The sequence below is a fragment of the Psittacula echo genome, assembly GCF_963264785.1.
Source record: "Psittacula echo genome assembly, chromosome: 5".
Taxonomy (NCBI): Eukaryota; Metazoa; Chordata; class Aves; order Psittaciformes; family Psittacidae; genus Psittacula; species Psittacula echo.
This window is the reverse complement of record NC_137739.1, coordinates 22,386,285-22,412,934: the sequence shown is the minus strand read 5'-3', so window position 1 is coordinate 22,412,934 and position 26,650 is coordinate 22,386,285. Positions and strand designations below refer to the sequence as shown.

The 26,650-nt window shown below is 39.1% G+C and overlaps 1 protein-coding gene across 3 annotated transcripts in view; it reads right to left on the bottom strand.

Annotated features, from left to right (window-relative positions):
- NAV2 (neuron navigator 2) overlaps positions 1–26,650 on the bottom strand; it is a gene marked incomplete at its 3' end in the record, with an annotated part of 419,083 nt that overhangs the window by 11,771 nt on the left and 380,662 nt on the right. For all 3 annotated transcript variants that reach the window (XM_080619489.1, XM_080619487.1, XM_080619488.1), the window contains 14 exons: positions 25,453–25,641; positions 20,108–20,160; positions 18,171–18,194; positions 17,977–18,051; positions 13,623–13,706; positions 12,884–12,995; positions 11,489–11,634; positions 8,780–8,952; positions 5,910–6,063; positions 5,241–5,400; positions 4,652–4,752; positions 3,537–3,632; positions 3,195–3,363; positions 872–1,107 (listed from right to left, as the gene is read on the bottom strand). In XM_080619489.1, coding sequence (XP_080475615.1) covers positions 872–1,107; positions 3,195–3,363; positions 3,537–3,632; positions 4,652–4,752; positions 5,241–5,400; positions 5,910–6,063; positions 8,780–8,952; positions 11,489–11,634; positions 12,884–12,995; positions 13,623–13,706; positions 17,977–18,051; positions 18,171–18,194; positions 20,108–20,160; positions 25,453–25,641 — 1,772 coding nt within the window. The remainder of the gene's footprint in view (positions 1–871; positions 1,108–3,194; positions 3,364–3,536; positions 3,633–4,651; positions 4,753–5,240; positions 5,401–5,909; positions 6,064–8,779; positions 8,953–11,488; positions 11,635–12,883; positions 12,996–13,622; positions 13,707–17,976; positions 18,052–18,170; positions 18,195–20,107; positions 20,161–25,452; positions 25,642–26,650) is intronic.

Here is a 26,650-nt window from a genome sequence, read left to right as displayed (position 1 = left end):
AGAGCCTGACATTTTACAAATGCAGACATTTTCCATGAGAAAACAGAAGAATATGGTTTTACTTCTCCTTTCTAAGTTATGCTGAAATTCGAACACTATGTGTGAGAAAAGTGCTTAATGGCGGGGTAAGATTTTGTAATTTGGTATGTGTCTTCTCATTCATGCTGTCGTAATCTGACACTCAGAGATCTGAAATGTATTTTTCTTTCTTTTCAGAAACTTGTTCAACTCTCTCTGCAAAAGCATTTATTCCATAGCACATCTCGAATTTTACCAGTCGCCTACAACCACAATTTCTACCATTCCTTTCCTCCAGAGGAAAACATGCCTAAGGCCATTAAATATACAGTTTGTTTTTTAATTTAATGTAGACATTCACTGGAGGTATATTCAGCAAACCCCACAACACATCAAAAAGCATAGACTGCCTTACCAGTGCAGGAATGTGTCTGGACAACAGTCATTCCAAACCCAGCATATGCAGATTACAACTGCTGATACATGCAGCTGCAGAAACTCTTGACAGCCTAGAGTTGCATTTGAGGGTGTTTGGAAGAATGCCCACATGCAATAGGGATTGCTTAAGCTTCTGGAAATTTTATGCAGGTGTTTAACTTCCTGGGCAATTCCCAGTCTCCTAAACACTTGAAAAACCATGACACCTTTACACGTTTAAATATACACCTGGAAGCCTACTATTTCAGGCCCCACAATCAGATGAATCTGCAGTTCTGGAACCTTTAATATTTTTCCTATCAGGATTAACATAATGCTTTAAAAAGAGAAGTTTTAAATCAGCTTTTGATGGATAAGTAACAGAGGAGTCTCTTGTTTTTCATTAATCATGCAAGGATGATTTCAGTGTCCTCACCTTACTGGATTTATGGTCCACATTGAAGGTTGCAATAATGCCATCAGTCAACTCCCTGCCCTCTCTAAGGACCATATACTCAGATAGACGGTTTGCTAGGTATGTTTTACCAGTGCCACTGGGGCCAGATAAGATAATCCGTCTGTGTTCCATCAGGAGAGAGACATAACGCTGCAGTATAGGCTTTGGGATCAGTGATTCAAACACCAGACCATCCAAACTGTTCTCGCAGATACCTGCAAAAGGAAAAGATTCCTCATTTACAGGGATTCACCCACCACCTTTAGCGAAATTGCCTCAGTTTTTGAAAGTTGTTTTCTTTTTTAACCAAGTAGTTATGACGATGAAAAGCAAATCAAGATTAGTTGAAATCTGCCCCATCCCTGGCAGTGTTCAAGGCCAGGCTGGATGGGGCTTGGAGCAACATGGTTTAGCGGAAGGTGTCCCTGCCTGTGGCAGGGGGTTGGAACTGAATGAGCTTTAAGGTCCCTTCCAACCTGAACCATTTTGTGATTCAATGAAATAAATAGGTAGTCAAACCAGAGAATTGGAAAATGTTATTTTGTGACTGTACCAACATTGTATGTTGCAAATAGTAAGAAAACCCCCCAAAATCACACTTAGAAACAGCAGATTTAGATCTGACTTGACCAAGCTGTTTTTCACTTTAGAGGTCAATCCCTTCCCAACTCTGGTATCCCTCATGTTGAGACGAGCACACATAAAGCTGCAAAAATAAAGGCAGAAGTGACTTGTGGGTTTAGCCTGTATCTTCCTTCAGCTTTCTGTTCTAGGGTGTCAAGGCCCTATGAAAGCTGCCATAGTAAGTAATTCCAGGCCACACTTTTCACACACAAACCATCCACTTTACAGTACTTTGCCTTGTATGGTATTAATTCAACCAGAATTTACCTGTTTACTTTTGAATCACTAGACAAAATCTCCACCTATCATCAACTCCCCCTGCTTTCCCAAACGCTTGTAATTAAACTTCTCTGTATGCTGATAGTTATCTCTTCTAACAGAAAACTACTGATAAGCATTTATGCAATGTCAGCAGTCACTTTAGGCAGAACTGGCTCAGGAAAAACACACTGTGCTTCAAAATAAACAGCAGGAAGGGAAATTGGCAGATCACACAGAGAAATGTTTGCACCTCAATGGTTACTTGGTATATTAAATATTTATACAGGCAGCTTTATATCTCACAGCTATATGTAAGTGATTTTCCATAAACTGATTAAATACATTTCTGTTTTACTGAAAACTGTTATCGCAGATGAACCTTCAAAGTACAAGTCAAGCCAATGCAAGTTAAATGTAAAATCAGATTGCAGCTTTACAGATATGGCTAGACCATACGCAATATTTCACTTAGGATTTACTATTGGACAATGTATTCCAAGTAGGCAGAATACCCTGGGTTCACATCAGGCCTCAGTAAATTGAGGTATTTCATGGCTTATTTAGTCTTTCCACTGATTTGCTACCCATGGTAACTGATTTTTTACACTAATATTAAAAATATCAAACTATCCTTAGCCAAATTTCAAAGTTGAGCTGCAGTGTTTGGCAAGGGTCTGAAATACTCATCTGTATGCAGACCCGTGATTGAGATTTCACTGGTGTAACATTCAAAATGCAGCAGGTTGAGGGTTTTTCCTCTGAAACCTAGTTTCCTAGTTTAGTTTTCATACAAAAAGGGTTCCCTGAGAAACCAAATGAGAAATGATATGAGAAATATAAGAAGTAAATTCTTCGCAGTATGATGTAATGAGAATTCTGAAAACCATACACTTTGAAAATAATCCAGATTTTAAGGTATCCCAAGAATTCTGGGATCCCTCCTTATTGGTACTTAAGGAAGGATCCTTCAGCGAGACCAACCAAGCAAGTTAAATCCAGATGTTTTTCTAACTCTGCATGAAGGAAATAACAACTATAGCTCTCACAAAGATGTAATGAAATTCTGAGGCTTTATTCATTTGGAAGGTACTTTGCTGCTCAAACAACTCTACCCCAACCCTTGTGGTATGAGGTCTTCTCTAGGACAACTCTGGACAAGAGTTCAAGATATGTGGAAAAAACTGCTGTGTAATTTTTTCCTACTGTCACAGGTTGAAAATTTGCTGAATTTATACACACTGCATACTCTAAGTGCTGTCTTCATCAAATGAAAACAGAAGGACCAGTAAATAAAAGGCAGGGATGGGAAAAAGAAACACAAGAAAAAAAAGTCTATTTCTCTAAGTTTCTTGACACGGCAAGCTTTGATGAAACCGCAATTAGCGAGAGCTACAACAGGCAGGTCAAGCATAACTACCTTTGATGGTAACTGAAATAGTGTTGTTTTCTCCAACTAGATAACCACAGGGCAGCAGCTCAGGTGTCTCTGCACTGTTAGTGCGTTTGATTTCTCCAATGCTATAGCCCAGAACACTGTCTGAATTCAGCCCCAGCTGGCTCACAGGATCCACGTGAATGATATACTCCTAGGGTGAAAAAGGGACATGGAAAGTTAGGCAGCACTGAAACCCAGCACTGAAAGCCAGGGACGGCTTCGCTCTATGCTAGAATAGTCATCATCACAGCAAGTTCAATATTGCTTGGCACCATCATAACTGAACAGCACAATTCAGGCACTCGGCAAATTGCACTCTCTAACCTTAAACAACCGTCGTACAACCCCATCCAGAACATCCCATTTGGTCTTGCCACTCACTCCAATGCAGCCTATGAGGAAGATGCGAGGCCTCAAATCCTAAATGCATAGAAATGTGAAGTTAATAAATAAATCCTAATTGTATCAGGCAAGTCTGTTTAATGTTATTAAAACAGCTTTTTTTTCTTTCACTTCATTTTTTATTGAGGTGCATCTTTACCACTCTCTATGGTGAATTCTGAATGCTATATGAAATCCTTCTTTACTTCTAAACATCTTCTGCAGTGTTGGAGTCACAAATCTAAAGGACACTTATGCAGTGCTGATGTTAAGTAAAAGGTTTTTATTAAGCAATCTATGAACAATTAAAAAAGACAGAAAGACTCTTAGGAGAATTCTAGGCAGGAAAGTTATGGTATGTTCATTTTCCCATGACTTCACAATCAACTATATTGCTTTTGCAAGGTTTATTCTATTTACTTCCAGAAATGCTGCCACAGACATAGAAATCTATATATATAAGTAAAAATTATACATGGTTATATGTATAAATAGTTACATATAGAGACAGCATTATAATTTACTATCAATTTGCTTACCCAGGGCTGCAAATATTAATACAAAATCTGCTGAGTCAAATTTGTTTCTGACTAGTCAGATTTTTTGTGTGTGTGTCGCCTTACAAAAGACACAAAATTATTTAAGTACACCTGTAAAAACAGGTATTTAGGATTTTTTCTTTCAATTACTTGCAAGTGGAGAATGTCTGAAAGATGTCATTCAAAATGGGATAGCTGTACCAGAGGAAAACCTGAACTAGAATGATAACATATAGATGTCCTAGTTTGGATCCATTAAATTCTTCCAGAATATTGGCGCTTCCAGCATTTCAGTGCACCTTCTACTGACACACTGGATCATTTTCATTATTAGTTCAGAGCTATTGTAGGTGAGTCCATGAGACAACCTGAATTGACAGTGCTTGGTCTCAGCAGTTCAATGGAAATGGGAGGAAGCCGAGTGCCTTGTCTATCACTAGTGACACACCAATAAATTTGAATTCCCTGGCACATCCACAGTCACTTCTATTTTAAAGCTAGGCACAAAATGCAACTCACCTCCTTCCATTTCATTTCATCCTGAAAGTTGACAACTATTTTGACGTGTCTGCCTCCTTCTTTCCGGGCAGAGCCATCTGCAGTGTCATCTAACAGCATATCTGTGAATACAGAACATCAGCGGCTTCATAGCTGTATCTTAATAACAATGAAGACTATTCTGGTCGATGCCAACACACTTACTGTAGTCAAACACAACACATCTGGGCTTCACATGCCCCAAGGCAAAACATAAGAATGGGTTTACTGACTTCCCTACCAAATATCAGTATCACTTAAATAGTGAAGGGCATTGAAAATTATTAGTTACTCTGTATTTTCCTTCCTATAATATATCCCCTGGGAAATGTACACTATTAAATGGCTTTAAACATGACTCTTGGCAGCTGAGGTCATAACTGGACAACTCCAGCCTAGTGTGTAGGGGACCTATGACAACATTTTAAAAGGAGGCTTTGTGCCAGCTCCTGACATATTTCCATACCTCAACTGTTAATAATTTTCATGCTTTCATTTTTCCATGGCTAACCAAACCAAATCTTCCAAGTGCAGGATGAAACCTGCCCACCGCCTTTCTCATTAAACTCACCAAGACTGGTTGACTCTGTGAGGTTCAAACTGTGTTGAGAGAGACCCACTGAATGTCTTGGAGAGGATGAAATGGAAACCTGAGACTGAGCCCTGCTACAGCTGCCACTGTTTTCAGATTTCAGCCGATCATTCTCTGCTTTTAGTTTTTCAATCTCACTCTTGAAAAGACAAAGTCAGGAGTTAGAAGGCACAGTGAAAACACACTTAAAAGGCAGCAACATAAATAACTTCAGAAGAAAGAAGAGTTCAGCAGAAATGCCATTTTCATATTTTATCTTAATAAATTAATGATTTTAATTCCTACAATGTCCCTTCCATGAAACTTTTCAAAGTATCCTAGAAAACATAAATGTGGGAATTCACTAAACACTGAAATGCGGCTGTATTAAGGCAGAGAGCATGGGAGTATTTTAAGAGACTGCTGACAGTCAAACTGATCTTCCCACATGTTTTCATGGTTGAAACAGTAGTTGAGGGCAGCAGAATTCATGTGTTCAAGCTGACTTTTAATGAAGGTACAAGGTTTAACGCTTGCAAGCTAAACACAACTTTAAGTAAGCATTTAAGAATTTCAAATTTACCTTCTTCCAGATCTTTACTGTGGGGCAGGTTGGCCATTCTTTAACACATCAACAAGACTGCAATATTTGAGGCGGCTACTTCTTACCTGCATTCTGTTCATTGCCTCACGAAGCTGGTCAAGCTGATGAGCAGAGCTAAGGGCTTCTAGCCGAATGTCAGTCAACTTCATCTCCTTATCTCTCAGCTCATTTCGTAACTGCATAACTGTTTCAGCCTCACTGTCAGTGCATTCAGAAATACTGGAGAAGATGGAAACGCAGATATTGAACAAGACCATTTGTTACTTTCCAGATGGTGCTTCTCCAGCATTTATTAGTAAATGACAAATAAACTCCTTTTACTCTGCAGGAAGCAGACAACAATTTGGGCTTATCTGATTAGTGATATTTAAAGTCAGGTATTAAATATGTCACGGAAAAATTAGAAACTAGTGAAATAAATATGTCTGAGGGTTATTTGTCTTGAATTCTGAAACAGAATTCTGGAAATCACCTACTATTGGATAGTCTTAATTTTTTTTTCATGGTAGTTGCCATAAAGGAAAATGTCTAAAGCCAAAAGCTAAATAAATGAAGGGGGTGCAGGCAGTAAGAGCAGTTGGCTGGAGATTGATGAGTTTACAGACAGATTTAAAGCTCACCAGGTGTGCACAGCTGGGTTTCCCTGAACTGTTCTGGAGGGCTTTGGAACTCTACACCTATTCAAGCGTGATAAATTCCTGCTCACTTCAAAGCACTCATGCTTAAAACATTTTTGGTGGCATTTTTCTTCCCTCCTCCCCCCAATAAAAAAAAAAAAGATTCTGGGTGAGTAATGTTTCAGCACATTCGTAACTGTACCTATATAAAAATCAACTACACAGCTGCAGGCTTTGAAGGAGATTTCAGTTAAAATATCTCTCCCTAAATCAGGTTAATGAGATGTTTTCCCCACCAAAAAGCCAATAAGCCAAAATACAGAAGTTTTACTTATATTCTGTCCTTCCCTGAGTTTACCTATTTACCTCTTTTCATATCAAGATGAGACACAGCACATAGCATTTTGACTGACGATAGATGGGATCAGAATTTGACAAGTTTCTGGCCTCAGAGTTCTAATACACAATTTGCTGTCATTACCAGAACCTCACTCAGTCAGGCTCAAGACACTGGAGAAGCTTCTAATAATTCATGAAGGATTAGATCCAGCTACTAACATTTCATCACTATTATATGGCTGGAAACTATTGCTATTGTTTTCACTTCTTCATGTGAAAACAAGCGATGGGCAAAACATCAAGTCTGGGTACTTACTCAGATGCATTTGATTTGTAATCAAGCTGGAAGCTTTGCATGACCTCTTCAAGGTCATAAGGCTGCTTGGTAATTACATGTCTCACAATACTACCTCTTACAACTTTCTGTATTTATTTATCCTGCTCAAGTGACAAAGCTACTGATAGAATTAACATAAAATCTGTTTTACAGAGTTACCCAAGCACATTCTAAAATGTGAGTTCAGACACAAACTAGCATGGTAAGGCAATTAATTAACTTTATTTCACACGTGGCCAAAATGAAGCCTCAAGATTGCCTGTGACCTTCCCATGAACATAAAACAAGTTAAGCAGCACAGCAGAAGTCCTGCCTTTAAAGTCTACCTGTCATTCTCATACAAACCCTGTGATACTGTAACCCAAGCAGAAGAGTATGGTTTGGTCATACAGATAAGCGTATACAATAGCTTGCTACCACCCAAAGGAGCCAATTTCTTTCTCACTCCTCTTCCCCAGCCTGCTCCTGGCAGCTGCTGCTGTCATGCTTCCATGCTTATGCCAGCTCTGGAACTCATCAGAGCCTGATCAGAGCTCTCAGCTGAGCCAACCCAGCAACCTGGGGGAAAAAATCCCTGTTCCTGTCAGACTATTTTTCAAATAATTAGCATGTTGCATCAGCTCAGTGGAGTTGTCTCAGAAGTAGCAGAGCCAATGCAAGGGAAGGAGCAGGCAAGGTGGCTGGGTAGGTACGAAATTAAAAAAGGGGTGGATCATCTCCATCTCCGTTCATCAGGCATAAACTGGTAGATGAGTTCAGCTGTATCATTAACTATCCTGTTTGATTTCCAATAAATCCTTACCTTTATCTGAATTTGTCAACTTAACTGGGAATTCATCATGGCAGATTAGCCATGGAAATCATCATGGCATATTACCAGTCTTTAGCCAATGGAGAAAACAAAATCTCAGACTTGGCCTGGCTTGTTCCATTAACAGCAAGAGATCCAATTAATTCTGCCCTTTAAGGTCACCCTGGTTATAAATACTCCTCATACTCAACATGTTCTGCAGGGATAGCATCCCAATGAAATAAAAATCATGCTACAGTAACAACGCAATGATTTTTGGCTTCCTGGACAATAACAGAGAGGCACTAGGTTGGGAGTCACCTTACATATCTTTAATTCCTTGAATATAAAATTCAGCTATTCTGTAATCTGCCTGTAATCTCCTCTGACTACAGAACATTCAAAATAGGCAGTAGGTGTAAGTGTGATCTTTGCTCCTTCTTTTGCCAGTATGACAGAATTAAGGATTTCACCCCATTTAGCAAAACACAGTACCCCCTCTGGTCGATAAGGTAAATGAAGCTTGGGAGAAAGACCTATCAGTGGCAACAGACCAGCCCTGATCTACAGCACAGTCTAGCCCACTGCATCTCCTGCTGTGGCTTCATGATGAACAGCTGTCAGACTCTTGTAGTGCTTGTCCAGATGTGCAGGTTCTTAAACAGAAGAATCAAAGGTGACAGGGTGGTGTCGGGCGCATTTAGCCTCTGCGTGTTTCTGTAAAGTGGCCTAGAGGTGTTTTTTCAAGCTAGCATAGAAAACTTAGGATCTTTTCAAAGCATGATATTTCTCTTTACCAATGCAGCAAGATGCCTTCCATGGCATTTGCTGTTTAGAACTTAAATCACTTACAGAGAATTGGAATGGGAAGCTCTCAGCAATGATGTTGAAACAGTGGAGTTATGGTGTGGCAGCTTTGGTGAAGAAGGTAATGAAGAATCAGTCATCTCCTCAATATCTGAATGAGAAGATGCTGACTTGGGAGATTTCTTTTTACCAAAAGCTTGCTTGAAGGAGCTGCGTAACTGAAAAAAAAACCAAGAACACAACAGTAGGCACATCATTAAGAATGGAACCAGGCAAAAAGAGCTACAGAATAAGAACTTTAACATGCAAATACTCCAACTGATAAAAGCCATACTCATGTATATTTTAATACAGGTAAAAAAGAACAAAAAAGCTTTTTTTCCTTGACTATGAGATTAATAATGTCAATAGGAGTGGATATCAATGCTTCCTATTTTTAATTATTTCATAGCAAATTCTGTTCAGTGCAACAAGCTTGACGGCGATGTTCTAACAACTTGCAGCTACAACATGATGTGGCTCAGCCAAGGTTAATGATGCTGAAATGGTTAGTGATGTAAATGGATGGGTTAGCTTTGTGTCTCATAGTGTAAAGTAGGTCTTCCTTACCTCATTGACCTGCCAGAAGAAGCGCAAGCAAAAGGCAGTGGGGGAATGAAAAAAAGACATGTTTTAACAGGAAAGCCAGGAAAGCTTTGGCTTTCTAAGACAAGTATGATCAATAATCAACAAAGACCAACAATTACATTAAAACTGGAACTCTATTATCCATAAACAAGGTGTTTCAAAAGACATACGGTTATTTTTTGTGTTACTTGGGGGAAACACCACACCAAAATCTCTTAACTATTTAAGTTTTATTTTCCCCTTAGCTCAGACAGAATGTTTTGGCTAACAGCCAAGTTAATATTGTGTTTTTCATTGCAGGAACAGGTATTTCACCTACCTGCAATTAAAATAACCTTTTTTCATGTGACTGCCATATCCAAACAACAAAAAGAATGAATATTCATGTGATTAAATTGATGTTATCCCAAAGCTACAGTTCAACAGTTAGTGCTCAAGAAGCATTTGGACAATGGTCTTAGATAAATGATTTAATTTTTAGGTTGCCCTGTGTAGAGTCAGGGTTTGGAGCTGATGATCTTCATGGATCCCTTCCAACTCAGGATACTCTATGAACACCATTTAATGCTATCGCAAATTAACTGTTGTAAACAGGCTGGCTTAGTATGAGCTGAAAGTTAATTTTAAACTAGACAAAGACTCCTACAGTGAGAAATGTTGAAAATCTGGTGTTTCAGCTCTGAATGGACAGCTATGTTGTCTCCATAGATAATAAAAAGATCTTGGCTGAGAACTTCCTCAGTATTTGTGGAACAGACAACAATGGGTAATCAGACCCAACTTATATTTTTTTTCTCAGTAAATTACTGACTGGATTTCCAATCTGCATTTCACAGCAATGATGTACTCACCTTTTAAAACAACATAAAAAGACTGTCCTTTTTCTCCTACTTCCCGAAAACTTTATTTAATTATTTTTAATAAGGACATGTTTCCTTAACCTTCTTTAAAAATAGTCATCTGCTGAATGGTAAGTGTTGATGTAGGATAATACCTTCTAGGTTAAAAAAACAAAGAACTGAAGCTAAAGCAAAAACTTAGTGTTTGTCTTAACTAAGGCTGAATGATTATGGTTTGTATCACCAATTCAGAATTGCTAGCAATTTCAGTTACAGTAGTTTACTTTGTCTATAACTAATGTATAACCTAGCACAAGAAGGATTTGGAGATGACACTTTTTCCATTCAACCAAATATTTCAGGGGCAGAGTGGAAATACTGCTGAAGGACCTGGAAAGATACCAAAATTAAACCACTGGGACAAGAGAGAAATAAAACCAAGAACCTGCTCAGAAAGCTGTTTCCTACAGTTCAGGAGTTTCACAAGCATTTCTGAAAGGATACTGTGCAAATACAAATCAAGCTTTTACCAGCTCTAACCACATTTTGTATTTATGCCGATTTATCTGTACATCCAAAAGATCCAGGAAGATTTAAATTCAGTAGGAAGGAAGGGATGGATTGCTTTACCAGCTACAATAAAGGATCTAGGGACTTTTGTCCAGACTACGATCAGACTAAGACGCTAAGGCAATTATAGTCTAATTGAAAATGGAGTTTAATATAATGTACCTTTCCTCCAGTACAGGGTACCTTGTACACAGTACATGATGTGCAAAGAAGGAAAAATGGGAAATGATAGGTAAGCAAAACTGTTCAAGATTGGTAATTTTTCACTGTAGAGCTTCATGGCAATGCTCAAAACAGAGTTCTTAAAGTGTTTAACACGTTCACTTAAAAGCAAGCCCTACAAGCCAAAGAAAAAAAGAAGAATCTCTCATTGTAGATTTGCTTTTACTTTAATGACAGACATCAGGTTTTCCCTAAGGGGTTGGACACCATATTACTTTTAGCCAGAATTGATCTTTGACAGCTATTTCTAATTTAAGACTGGCCTTTCAGCTGTAGAAGCTAAAAACTCAATACTATGCAGAGTCAACACAAGCATACACACCACTTAGGACTCAATTAAACCTTCAAAAGAGTTTACACAGGATTTCAGCAGTGCATAGTCCTTGTGCTAACCTGCTGCAGGAGGAGAAGAGGGAGGAGCTGAGCAGCTTGATTTCACTGGGCATGTTCTGACAGTTTTATATAAACCTCACACAATCTGCTAAAATACACTCACCCAGTTCTTCCTCTTCTTTTTCTTTGAATCACTCTCAATGTTGCTCCCCACGCTGGAGTGACTGGTAGCACTGTTAATACTGGAGACACTATCCGAAGAGTGCTGTCTGCGGATTCGCAGGTCTGTGGGTTGAGCAGCTCCAGGTCCTGTGTATGAATGGAGGCAATGTCAAAATTTGCAATTTGGTGTTAGATTATCTAATCTAACATTTAGGGAAACAAACACTGTGACAATCACCCCTGTGTAATTCAAAGCACTGCTGCTAATCAGAGAATGATAGAATGGTTTGGGTTAGAAAGGACCTTAAAGCTCATCCAGCTCAAAACCCCAGCCCCAGGCAGAGACACCTTCCACTAGACCAGGCTGCTCCAAGCCCCATCCAACCTGACTTTGAACACTGCTAGGGAGGGAGCATCTACCACATCTTTGGTTAGCCTGTTCCAGTGCCTCATCACCCTCACAGGGAAGAACTCCTTTACATCTAACCTCAACTTCCCCTGTTTAAACCCTTCACCACCTGTCCTATTGCTACAGTCCCTGATGAAAAGTCCCTTTCCAGCACCCTTGTAGATCCCCTTCAGATACTGGAAGGCTGCTATGAGGTCTCCATGCAGCTTCTGTTCTCCAAACTGAACAGCCTCAATTTTCTCAGCCTGCTTCCTATACAAACCTTTCTTCATATGGGAGGTGCTCCAGCCCCTAACTGTCCTCGTGGCCTCCTCTGGACTTGCTCCAACAGTTCCATGTTCTTATGTTGAGGACACCAGAACTGCACACAGTGCTCCAAGAGTGGAGTCTCACAAGAGCATAGTAGAGGGGCAAGATGACCTTCTTGGACCTGCTGGTCACACTTTTTTTGATGCAGCCTAATACGTGATAATCACTGTTTCTTGTGAAGAGATGAAAATCTCAGACCCAGACCTTACAAACCCTTCCATCAGGAATATATCCCCGTGTAAATTACTGGGATAAATATGAGATGTGTGATAGATAGGACTGTATTTAGACTTTAAACTGGAGATTACTGAAAACACTGAAGAAAATAAACCAAGCGTCTGAAAGCTCTGAAATGCGGATCTCTGCTCCCTGCTGCTTCACAACAGCAGCTAGATGGCTAAATTACTAAATGATTCTAGTAAATTCAGTGAATTTTCCACACTGAAGGTGGAAAAGCTTTGTTAAAACACCTTATCGGTTTACTTCTCCATTTATTTCTGTACAATTTATCATAGTTTACACAGATACCTATTTCAAATCCCGCATGATCCCAAACAAGTTAACTAGAGCATGCTTATGAGACAAAGCTGATCTTTGATGGTTACATCAGCTACTCCTGAGAGGACAAAAGTCTCATGAGCACTGCACAGTTTCTATAGGTGGTGCTGTGCTGCTCACCTTTGCAGTTGAGCTCAGGTGTGTTGATGACTCCGTTGATGGCAGCCTGGGCAGCAGCATTTTGCTTCTTCAGTAGTTCAATTGTCTTCCTTAACTCATTCAGTTCTGAGTCCTTGAATAAGGGTTAAAAAAAAAAAAAAAAGGTGACATGCTGGTAACTGCTCCAAAGGAGCCTATTTTCAATCTGGGCATTGGTAGCTGATACAGAATTTCTGGAATATGGGTACAAGGAGATGAAAATGAGGTTTGGCATGCATAGGGAAGCACACCCTTGATAAGCTGCAAAATAGCTTGGTTATTATGATACGAAAGAATACAGCAGCTCTGGAATATAGAAATATTGTGTATATTGAATTGTGTATGCTTGAACATACACTACTTAATTGTGTATATTCAAGCATACTGTCCAAAACCCCAGTGTTGCCTGTCTTGCAAGGATTTTTCTCAGCATTTCTCTTTAACACGCACATGTGTGGATGCACTGGGAAGAAATCTGTTGCAAAAATATGCAATAATGAAGACGTGTGTCCAAACCAACAACTTACAGGAATAACCTGCTCATTTGTCCCAACATCCCAGTGCAGAAAATGAGAATTTTATGCAAAATTTTGATTCCATTTTACTCTATCACAACTGAGGAAACGAAGCCAAACAGCACAAAACCCCAACCACAGAAGGAGCACTAGCAGCAGTGCTGGAAACAGAAGTGAAGACTTCCTCAAATCCTTTTCAAGCTTGCCTTTTGTTCCGCTGTCATTGTCAGGCTCTGCAGTCTGATTGTCATGTTCCCCAGGCTCTGCTCAAACGCTGCCACGAGGTGAGCCTGAAAGTCAAACCATACAGAAGTAGATTGTTCTCTCCTTCCCAAACAAACACATTTCTGCAGGTATTTAAATGGACCACCTAGGGAACTGCACCGTTTGTCATGTAAATGATACACACTAAAAACACTGATTAGAAAAGGTCAAATGAGTAGAGCATGAGTTGTGAAAATGCTTGCAAACAAATTACCAGGAACTACTTATTTGTGGAAAATCAGAAATGACAAAGGTAACTGACCTACTTCAGGATTTTAGCAAACATCAGCCCCTTCCTGTACAACTACAGCAGCACGCTATGGAATGATGCAGTTTTAGGCTATAAACCCTGCCCTGCTCAGCAGCTGCTACCAAATACTTCAGAAAACAGAGACATGAGTAATACTGTGAACTGGCACATCAGGAGATTCCCTGGAGGTGGCTCCTCACTCAGCTACTACATCCACTTTTTAAAGACATCATGATTGCACTAGCCAGGACAGCTGCCTCAAACTGTCCTGGCTATTGCAATCACGTCAACATGCTCTAACAAAGGATCCAAGAGTGGTATTGCTTTTTCTAGTTCGGAATTCTTATTTATTCTGTAAAATGTGCAATCCTATATCCAGAATACAAGAAGAACAAAACTACCTCCTGGATCCCTAAGGAGTTAAGGTCCTTTGAAAAGCCAATCTCAAACTAATCTAGTTCATGTGCTTTCCTCAGCTGTTTAAAGCTGCTTGGATCTTGTGATAAATGGAAAACACATTTTGCCGCATTTTTGAAACAAGACTTACTAGAGTCAATTTTTTATTGAAACATCTGATTTATTAACTGAGTCTTTCCAAGAATGCTTTAGGGAATACACCTTGTCACCTGAAAGTATCCCTGACACCAAGAAGGCATGGAAGGATGTCCTTGGTTATCTAGCCATGTCCTCAAGCTATTGCAAGCAATGACATGACAAGACATTCTGTCACAAAACGTAGAGAGGAAAAAGAGACAAAGCAATCCATATTTCTGAACTGTTCAGTTTCTGCTGTTCAGTTCTGAAATCAGACTTCAACTTTTTATGTGGGCCATTATTAACAGGTATAAGATTACCTACTGATAGTTTTCAGGTGCCCTTCATATGGTTAGGGGAACTCCTGCCACAAAGCTTTTCACAAAAAGTTTATATCTTAAGTCTTTTCCCGAAGTGTGCACATACATACATATATATATAAAAAAATATATATATACCCCCAAACAACATATATATATATAGTATATATATGGGGGTGTATATATGTATGCACACCCCAAACAACAATATGTCACTCCTAAGTTTTAGGAGGACACCCTAAAAAACAAAATATAACAGAAAACAGTAGATCACAGAATGGTTTGGGTTGGGAAGGCCCTAAGATAATCTAGTTCCACCCCCCTACCATGGGCAGGGACACCTCCCACTAGATCAAATCTGGCCTTGGTAAAATATAAAGCAAGTTTTTAGATAGACAAAAGCCAGGCAGAAACATCCCTCCAACTAGATCACTATTTTCCTTGTGGAGATTTAAGGCAAAAAGGTGCTGCAGGTTACAGATTTTCACTGTGCTATCCCAACAGGAGAACTCCAAAAGCCAAGTTAGGCAGTTGAGTCCAGAGATGCCTTTCCCGCAGAGAGGGATAAAGACTACTTCAGCATTGCAGTCAATCTGCCAGATGCCTAACCGGCCAATATATCTGCATCTAACTCAAAGAATTTTCCAATATTTGAGTATTATTTCCCTTTTTTATTTTCCCATGAAGCACTGAGAACCCAATGTCAATTACATTAAGGACATCAGCTAGGAAATGAAAATGATGGTAAGTTAAAGGAAGGAAACACAGATCGAGAAGATGGAAAGGACCTCGGTAAGAGGTAACTGTATTTCCAGTGAAATGACATGGCATCGTTTTATAGATACACATGTATATGGATGTGCACAAATAACAGAGACATAGTTCAATATGTATTTGTCTCATTAGGCACAATAATCTACACAAACTATAAGAAATACTTTATTTTGCTATTGGAAATAATTCTATACACAAAATAACACATAAAATTGTGTAAAATCTTTCCAAACGGAAAAGGACATTCTCTCACCTAAATATACACAGAACAGTAAAACCTTCCACGGAGCTATTCCTGACTTGCTCAGCAGCAGCACACAGCTGACTTATCCTAAATAACTGTTCTCACATTCGCAATGAAAACAAACATGAGCAGTACAATAACACAGGGATGTGCATCTCTCATTCCCATCAGCCCCTATGAAAATAAACAGAGCTGAGCCTGTCAGAAAATAGCAAAAAGTCATGTAGAACCTCATGCTACACATGTATGAAAATCTAAATATTTATTTTAAAAACACAGACTGCAAAGCTTCTGTTTGGGAGGATGAACAGGGAACAACAAAACTGATATTCAGGAGTCCTCAGCAATACTTTGCAAAAGCAGAAAAGAAACAGGCAAGCAGGACCACATGGATTAATAATGGTATACAAACCCTTAAAGCTTTGACCTAAACCTTGGAGAAAGTTGCTCTTTCAAATACGGATCAAGCACCTTATAATTGTTCCTATCTGGAAATTGTTTAGTGAACTATGGAAATAACCAGTTATCTGCACTTCCTAGTTGGAGAAAAACCTTTTCGAACTCTTGCCCCTGCTAGCCTGAGAAACATCAAAAGCTGCAGTGTCTATACAGGAAAATCCAGCAAAGAAATAATCTATTAAATAGAAAGATGAATTCAAAATGCTTATATTAAAATCACTCTATTAAAAAAATCTTGTGTAAAGGAAATGTCCCTAAAGCAATGTCTTAACAAACAGCATTTATGAGTCTTAACTTTTTAGGGAACAGACTTACCCTTTTTAATGGAAAAAAGAGTACATTCTCTGAAGAGGTGGCTACAGACTGAAATCTATTACTAGGCCGGTTATAGCAACACCTCTGCAGCAGACCGTTGCTGTTTTATGGACAAACAAGGGGCAATTCCAAGTCTAAGAAGTTTAAATAGCATGAATAACACCCTACAAATGCAAAAGGGAATATTATATATAGTGATGCTAACTTTTTCTGGGGATCCCCCAACTCCACCCTCCCCTAAATTACTCCAAACCAAACAAAAATGTGCAGCAGCTGTTAAAAACTGTTCTCCAAAAAGACAGTGGTAGTAACCAAGCACAAAGTCTCGGGCAAATTAGTGGCAGCTTAGACAGGCACAGACTAGCCTGTGCTACTCATTGCTCTTGGAGACAGGCTGCTAACTCCTGTACTGAGTAAGAGTCTACTGAATCTGAACACTCTATGAAGAAGAATGCAGCAAAATTAAGGCAGAGCTAGGCTGAGTTGCACAGCTGGTTAAGTTCTTCGTTTGAAGGACACAAGCTTAACAAGGTGATAAAAAAAATGCATGCAAGAGAATCTGGTCCTGCTTTCTCTTGTGTAAAGGAAGCTTCTGGATGAAAACCAACGCATGTATCCAGTCCCCTTTGTATTCGAAAGGCAAACATTTAAATATTTAAGTTCTGGCAGGTTTTTTAAATTCTTCCTTTTCCTCTTGGGAGAGCAACTGAGTGGTTACATGCAGTCAAAGCCCTTTTATTTGACTTCTCTATTAACTGTGTTCTTGGTTTTGCTTTTCCATTTTGCAGGCTGGATGAAGGACTGTGATGCCTGCAGTGACCACCACAGTAGATTTCCCCTTGAATCTTTCTTGTGATAGGTGTTACTGCACTTTACTGTGCCAAGTTTTGTATTCTACCTATTCAGAGAGCTGGCAGACAGGAATGTCCTCTTCAGTAGCACATGTTCTGATGTTTATTCATTCCCACAAACTAGGATGTCAGTATGATCCAATGACTATTCATCTGTAGTTTATTTACTCTAGCACTGCTTATTTTTCTAGCAAGCTTCTGTATTGCAGATTTCAGCACAGAACACAAACAAACTTGCTCAGGGTCATACACAGTGTTGCCTCAATACCTCCTGGCTTCCAAATTCTATAATAATACTTATTCATCAAATTCCAAAAAAAAAAAGCCAAATGAATATTATAATTCAGTATTTAAAGAAAGGCATCAGACAATTCAGTAGGACAAGGACTGTTACTGTTGGGAAGGTTCCATATGCATGCAGTTTTTTTAAACTGAGTGTATACACATGAAATCTTTTTGTCACTTACTAAAACTGAGCTGGTAATGGCCAGAAAACCTGGCACATTAAATGCATTCCCTTCTAGTGTTTGTTCTCAGAGTTGTACTCACGTTGGCAGTCAACTGAGTTGTCAGAGCTGACACTTTTTCTTGGGATGCATCCAGCTCTCTTCGTAGCTTGCGAATCTATATATTTGAAGAGAGTACTTTATTGCACTGTAATATGGAGAACTAAAACAGCAAGACACGAAATGCAGAGTGCCTTGACAGAACGTTTATGCCTGTCAAGCATTATGTGCTCTTACCTCTGACTGGCACTTCTCTTCAGGCTATAAAATAAAAACAAAGGAAAATAAATGAGAATATTACAGCATCACCAGCCTGACGAATTTATACAATATTTCAAAAGGTTTTTTTAATTTTGAGTTCTCATGTGAATTCCCTATTTTGGATTCCCACATCCATATTCAATCTAAAATAATCTCCTAGTTTATTTACGCTTCAGGAAAAAGAAACAGGCTGCTTGTATAGTACTTCTTCCTGCAGGAAGGAACTGGGCTCCAATTCCCAGCCTACGGATCAGTGCACCTCCAAGTCTGAATCATGGACTAGTAAAGTGCATAAGGGGCTGCATGAGGCTTCCAAAGAGCCAGGACTGTCACAGAACATGCCTGACCTCAGACAGTAATTCTCTTCCTCCCATGCTCAGCTAGCTCTCCATAGAATGGAGACCACATGTTTGCATTCCAAAGTGATATAAAATAAAATGACTCCCACTTGGATGCTGAAAAACTTGAGGACACACAGCTAGGTATCCAAGAATGCCAAGTGGATGTACTGGTCATCTGCTGTGGCCTTGCACAGTAAAACTGTGGGTGCTATGGCTTGTTTCTAACCAAAGTTCTTAGCTACAAAGAAATATATGGTACGAAGTTACACACTCCACTGTCCTTGTGTAAACATGTCCACTAGCAGACACCATGAAAATTATACCCATCAAACCACACTATTAGGAGCCACTTGTGCTTGGACAGCAAGCACATAAACCAGAAGCTTAGACAGCACCTGCTCAGAAGCTTTCATGATTATAAACAAAAGCCAAGAAGAAAAGGTTTGTTTTCCATCCTTCCAATACCTTCTATTTATTCTGGCTTCATATGGACTTCGCTTGAGCTGAAGTCAATAATGAAAGGTAGTATTTCAATTTATTTTCAAGGTCTTAGCTTATTAATAGTAAAACATGTATGAGAAATACTGATAAATAGCTCTATGATGGCTTGAGAGACATTGCAGACAGTTATACATGAGCTTCCAAGAGCAAGTTCTTGTATCACATGCACTAGTTACAGCTGTGGTAAGCATAAAGACACATCATGCTTGCGTTAAGAATTTGAAATTGAAGATCCTGTTCAATTAACACATACTTTAGAAGCAATTCTTCTCAGAAGCAGCTTTTTAAGAGGGTTGTGTTTTAAGAAGCCCCCAAGCCTGTGATCAAAGCATGCCAGGAATGACTGTAGTTACCACCCCAACCAGCTACAGAAAAGCTAGGCAAGACATGGTCTGCATGTTGCAGCCTCACCTCCCCATTACAGCACAGGTATAGTCTTATCCTACAAGGTCTTCCCCTAGTATATGTTTAAACAGATACTTTTTGTAAGATTTAGAAGAAAATAAGCAAATGCCACACTCTTTAAAAAAACAACCCTGTGTTTGCACACTCCCGTAAGCCTTGTTTTATGATCAGACAACCTAACTGAATACATACTTTTGAAGAACATATTACCGGCACAGTGAACAAATGGCTTCTTTAGAATTATTAACATCTGTGCATTAAAAACTTCTGTAGCAAATCATTAATACAAGGCTGGAATGACTTTATTCCGCAAATTCTGGGGTGCTTCAGGTAATGAAGTCAAAATCTAAGAGCTACTGAGGTCCTCTGAAGCAGAACTTATTCAGCATAGTTGTAAAGTATTGACTTGAAAAGTAATCTGGCCATTTTGCAAAGCAATAATCTGCTTTTAGGCCATTAACTTCTGTTTGATGAGGACACTGCTAAATATCCACAGACATCTTTCTGAACGTAACCATCTCTTTTGTAGCTAGCATCCAGAACACAATCAAAGGAAAAGCCCCTTTTTTCCCCTTCCTTGAATGGCAAAAATAAGCAGCACAATATAACTAGTCAATTCAATCATTTTTATTAGTAAACCCAAATTTTTCACTTCATTATACTTACTGTTGAATAAATAGATGAGGTACTGGATACCAAAGAGAGAGAAGAACCATGCACTAAAAGAAAGAAAATAAACATTATGAATATAAATACAGCAACCACACAGTGGAATCATCACAGATCATCCCCTGCCAACTACCAGCCTACTGAGGAAATACTTTCCCAAATTTCATCATCCATCATAAACTTAATTATATTATTGCACCAACAATGTACAGTTTCAAGAATGCATGGCCAGGTAGTACAATCCACAAATGATTTGATAAAGCTGTTTTAACAATTTAATAATACCTGGGTTTTGGGGAAATGAGGTCAAGATTAAAAAGATAAGTTTTGATGCAGATTTCTTCAGAAATAAGTATTTCTCTGGACAGCTTATCTTAAGAAGGTTGCAAAAGGGTTTACTCAAAATAAAAACCCCAACAAATTCACACAAATTCAGGAGAGATTACAAAAGTACATCTACGTAAACTTCAATTTAACATGAGATTGAGGAGGGGGAGGCTGTTTTCTTCAAGCAGCAGAACAAGATGGAGATGTCCTGAGAAAACCATAATATTCAGCATATAACCAGATGCTCCAGCAGCAGATGTGGAACATGCAGAGAAGAAACCACTGCCTAATTTTGTGGCTCTTAATTGTCCTCTGAATGCATCTATTTCTTCTGCTGGGGAGCTGTATTACAGGCATCGATGAGCTGAACATTCCCTATTCCTGCAGGGGTTTTTGGTCTTTGTTTAAAGCAATGACATTTCTTTAACAAGGCCAAGTTCATTCTCTCATAGAAGAACTACCAGAGTAGCATGGCTATAAAACCATGTCTGTAAAAGAACCCATTTCAAGCAGGTTTTGCATTTAAGTACAGATTCATTAAGACATATATATATGTATGTATGTATACGTGTGTGTTGATTCTCAAGGATGTTTCCATCACCCCGGTATTAGGATTTACATATAATTTTATTTTTGATTATGCTATTAAAAAAACAACCTGATGCTATTCTTTCTGGTATTGAAACATGCAAAATGACCTTTATTTTTAGAAACAAAATACATTTAACTGAAACTTTAATTCAAACTTCAGGTAACTTCATACAAATCATATGAAATTGTGTTAAATCACTTCTTCTTTCATCTAAATCCTCCAGCCAAAAAAAGGGCTTAGAAAAGCTGCCCCTTTGCTCATTGCCTACTGCAGTGATCCTACATTCATAATAAACAGGCTCTGCTTTCCCACTTGACATTATATCCTAAGGCAAGGCTGGGAAGAGAAGTAAACAAAGTCTAAGTTGGCTTCTGGAGGAATTTATGACAATTAGAAAACCCACAAGAAAGTAAAAAAACCCCTCACACCCATTTACTTTTTCTGGTTAATCATACTTTCAATTAAAATGATCTTTACAGTCAGATGTTAAGGACTGTACTGCATTAAAAACATAAAAATAACCAGTGTGAGTCAGAGCCAGGAGCTGTCTAATCGCACGCTCCATCTCTGGCAGCAATTGCAGCCCATGTTTACGGAAAGAAATGCAAGAAGCAAGCAGATACCCAGTGATTTTTCCCCACGTACACCTTTGCATCTCTGGGAATCAGCAGAGAGGGAAATTCCTGAGATGGAAACTGCAATCAGACTGTTATTTTTCATAGTCGCTGTGACCTCTCTAATCATTAATTTCCCTGTTTCTGAATTCACTGACATGTTGTCTGTGTGAAAATCTCTTCCTGTGTTTAGAAATATAGTTCCTTGGCAGTTTTAGACTTGCTGCTGAATCATTCAATAAGTTCCTTGATTGTCTCCACACCCCTGTGATATGAAAAGTAATGGATAAACCACCTCTTCCTAATGCATTAAAGCAGGTATTATCACCTCCCTTCAGACATAATTTTTCCAAGCTGAAGATTCCCAATCTATTTTAACCCTCTTCAAGATGGAAAACCCAAAGTACAGGCAACATTGCACAAAGCCACCACTGTACTCATCCAGAGAATGTAAGATTATTTTCTGGTTTGCCTCTCTGTATTTGTGCAGTTTTTACTACTAGAGACATATTCAAGACAGCAACTATACCAACTGGCCAGAGAAGGAATAGATCCCCTTAAAATGTATTGAGACACACACATTCTTCAGTTAACATCAACTGGAATTGTCAGGATCACACTGGGACTTTAAAGGAGGAAATAAGACTGAAAACGGAAAAAGGGAAAGAACACGTAACTTTGGGAATCCTACTGCCTTGTAAAACATTACCACTGCACTGTTTGAATGTATCTAAGTTGAGATTTCTGTCTCAAGGACAACTAAGGAGTTAATACTTTTGTGCAATTTCTTTTTAAAGTATCTTCAGATGGCTACTTTAAGGCTATTTAATTAGGAGCCTGAAGGCAGTTAGTTAGGCTCTTGATCTGATTCCTGGGTTTTTGCAGTTAACATGCATCTGCACGCAGGCTACAAACCCAAAATTGCTCTGGAGCTATTATTTTCAAGCACTATAAATGCATATGCAAGCATGTGTCATTTTTAATCATAAAATCATAGACTGGCTTGGACTGGAAAGGACCTTAAGTTCATCCAGTTCCAAACCCCTGCCATGGGCAGGGATGCCATACACTAGACCAGGTTGCTCCAAGCCACATCCAGCCTGGCCTTGAACACTGCCAGGAATGGAGGATCTACCACTTCTTTGGGTGATCTGTTCCAGTGCCTCACCACCCTCACCGTAAAGAACTTCTTCCTTACAGTTAATGTTGGAAAAGAAACGGTCTAGCCATGACCAGTTGTCTGAAGAGCTACTCAGAAAGAGAACTACTCAACCGAACAGCACAATAATGAATAAACATCTATATCCCAATGACAATTCACTGCATTCCTTTCTCTCTAGGAGGGTGAAGTATCAAGGTGGAGCCAGCAGCAGCACAGGTCCTGGGGAAGACTGATGGCCAGAGAAGCAGGGAAACTGGACAGCCAAGAGACCACTTCAGCTTTAGGCTGTGTTTTCCCCTGAAGTTCAGGATAGTTTGGAGGTTGTTCCTGTTGGCATCTTCCAAGTCCTGAAACCCTTCCTATCAAGAGAGTTATGTACTGCAAAACTGGCTAATGTTTCGACCTACATGTTTTGAGAGAACATGACTGTACTTCACACTGTGGAGATTAAAGAAAAAAAAAAGGCTTTTAAGAATTAATCCTGGCCCTGCTAAAGCTGGTAAGAAACAAATACCTTGTAATCTAACATGCTAATAAGTAATTCAGAAGTAGGCTGGTAAGCTTTATTTAAGACCTGGATTTAGGCTTCACTGACACTGGCTGATTGCATAAAATCAATCTGTTCATTAACCATAAATTTAATTTCTATAATATTTTTCGATCTATATTCTCAAAGTGAAGGTGGATTAGATCTGCAGGTTTGAAAGCGAAGGACAAGATAAATGCCCTATTCAGGAACCATGCACTCATAACTTGTGATCCTCTGAGAAGTTAACCCTAACCTGAAGCCAAATATAAGAAGACTGCACCTAAACATGCATTCCCATCGGGTAAAATATTACTGTCCTTTTAGGTGCCAAAAAATTAGGGGAATCTGGAAGGTACTTCTTCGGCATATTCATGGTAGGGTCAAATTCCTTCCTTGTATATAGAAGCTATCTTTTTCCACTGCTTTCAAGGTCATAACTTGGCAGAGTTTTCTTGGACTTCATTTTTATTACATGAATTCAGAACACTTTGTAGAGCTTTTCACATAGCTCTTCCCTTTCATTTTTTTAAATGGTTCCTCCTCAAACATGCAATACTCATTAAATATTCTTCCAAATTAGCCTCTCTCCTGGACAAGAATTTCTGAATTATAAGATCCAGTTTAACCTCCAACATGCCAAAATGGATTTGCTGCAAACCTAGAAGACTAAGGTTACATTTTTTTGAGGATGTCTTCAATAAAACCGGAGTAAGTTTTGCTGTAGTAGCTCTTTCACTAAATCATTTAAATTTATCGCAGATGCAGTGATTTAAATTCCTTCACAGATTACATTAAGGAACTCTTCAGTAAGATCAGGACTTTTCATCACAGAATGGAATTCAACTGACTAAGTATCTGGTAACCTTTCACTGTTCACAATCACCCAGCTTTCTGAAACCATGGCACTAACTAATGTTAATTCCTTCAATGACAAGAGTTTTCAGTCCTACAGCATTATTCTAATAGTTTTCAACCTATTGAAGATCCTCAGCCACAGGCCTCTCAAATACAATTATATGTCATGGAGTTAGACTGGCTAAATTCAACATTAAATTAATCCTGAATCTTTCTGGAGCCATATCCAATACACATTTTTTATCTCTTCCAATAGCAGAAAACTGATGGGATAATCAGTATCTCCGGGAAAGATGCCTGGCTCTAGGGGAGCAGCAACAACAGGGCACTGGTATTAACACTGCAGAGTAAGTGCAGATCTTCAGTGGTGGAGAAACCAAGCCAGCAAAGGCTTGTATGCCCAGTAGTGATTAAGTACTTGATAGCCAAGCAAACTTCCAATCCTCGCCAGAAAGCAGATTTAAGACTCAAAGATCTAATGCTGAAAGCACTTCCTATAACATTCTTACGAATCACTTCCAGCACTCACCGCATGCTTGACTTCTCAAACTGCAACACTTTAGGGTTTTAATCTGTGCTCATAGCTACTCCTGCTACTGCCACTGACCAGTAGCAACTGAACTAAATGATTATTTATAAGTAAAGGACTTCTTCTTGTTATATTTACATGGGGGCTTCTTTTATCAGCTATGATTACATATTTGAAAAGACAACAAGGAATTAAAAAAAAAAGCCTAGATGTTTAGAAGTTCCCCTCCTGCGGAAGCTTTGTGATACCAACCCAGGACACTCAGCAAAAATAAGAAGGCAATTTGAATACAGATGAAATACTGGAAAAATTAACTGGGATAGAAACAACAGGCTGGCTGATATCAATTATTTATACTACACATAGAATTGTGAAGGCCCAAGTTCAGGAGAACAATCCTATTTAAGGGAACACTTTAATACGCGCACTTCAAGTGTGAACTAGTCATTTTGAGATTACTAAAAATGATATGCTTATACTTTCTTCAACAGTGATAAATGAGGTACAACACTTGCATACCTTCCTATGCCCAGCCAGAAGGATCACTGAACAAATACAATCAGAACAATGATGACTGGGACTAAGGTTTTTATCAAATAATGAGAGCTCTGCTCAGAGCGAACCATGCTCTGAAGCCACCCTTACGCTGACCTGAAAAGCACTATATGTATGCTCGGTTTATGTGAGAATACCATATCCTGATCACTTCCAGCACCATCACATACTTTACTGACCTTCTTCAAAGCCGTCGCGGAAAGAGCCGGACCGGCTCATGGTTCTGCTTTTCTCATCCAGGGACATGGAACTGTTCCTGAAGCGTGTGTCACTACAGGGGTCATAAGGACCATCTGCATTGGAAAGGCTGTGGGTTCGTAACATGGCTGGATTTGACAGGCTCATCTGGGCTGCAGTGGTTGGGCTTGCTATAAGGTGAAGAACAAACACCAATTTATTCGCTTGACCACAAAATGTCATACCTAATTTTTGTGCAACTACCGCAAGAGTTTCTTTTTTTTTAAGATACGAATTTTTGATGTCATCCTCTCCAGACCTCTGTTATTTTTCTAAATTCAAAGAATTCAAGTCAGAGGTATGCAAACCAAGCTAAGTGAGTAAAAATCTCAAACAAATAAGGTAATTTCAAATATTGCTTGGTATGTCTATGCTTCTAAAGACAAGCTCAGTCAACTCAGTAACACCTTGTAGGCATGAACTAATTAGCCCCCCTTTAATTGCAACAGCCCTTCCTCCAGAAGGACTAAAATGTCCAAAGGAATTGAAACTAGTATTTTGCCTATTCAGAACAGGCCTTGTGAATTCTCCTTTCAAAGCCTTCAAGTTCTCAAAACCGAACATTTTCATATGTATTTGTCACAAATTTTAAGACCCTTAGTTTCCTACTAGTTTTATATTTCAGAATTGTTTCTTTCCACTGTGAGCCTTTACGAATTAAACAACTTCAATTTTGCCTCAAAAGCCAATACTCTCCCAGAGAGCATTTAGAGTCAAAACCACCTAGCGCAATTTCACATTTTTTTAAACAACTTTTCTGCTAAAATTATACATGCTATTTACAAAGAACTAGTTGATTTGGGGGAAAAAATGAGAGCAACAAAATCACAGTTCAACTGGCAGGTTCCTCTTGGTGTGCTGTCAATGCCTGCTTCTATATACACCATCAACTGATACAGACTACTGTAGAAGATAAAATAATTTAAAGATGCTCAGCTTTGAGATCAACGCTTGCTATTTAACTGGTGGTGAGGCATTGGAGCAGGTTGCCCAAAGAAGCGGTAAATGCTCCATCCCTGGCAGTGTTCCAGTCCATGTTGGACAGAACTTTGGGTAACATGGTCTAGTGCGAGGGGTCCCCATTCACAGCAGGGGGTTGGAACTAGATAGATAAGGTCCTTTCCAACCCAAACCATTCTG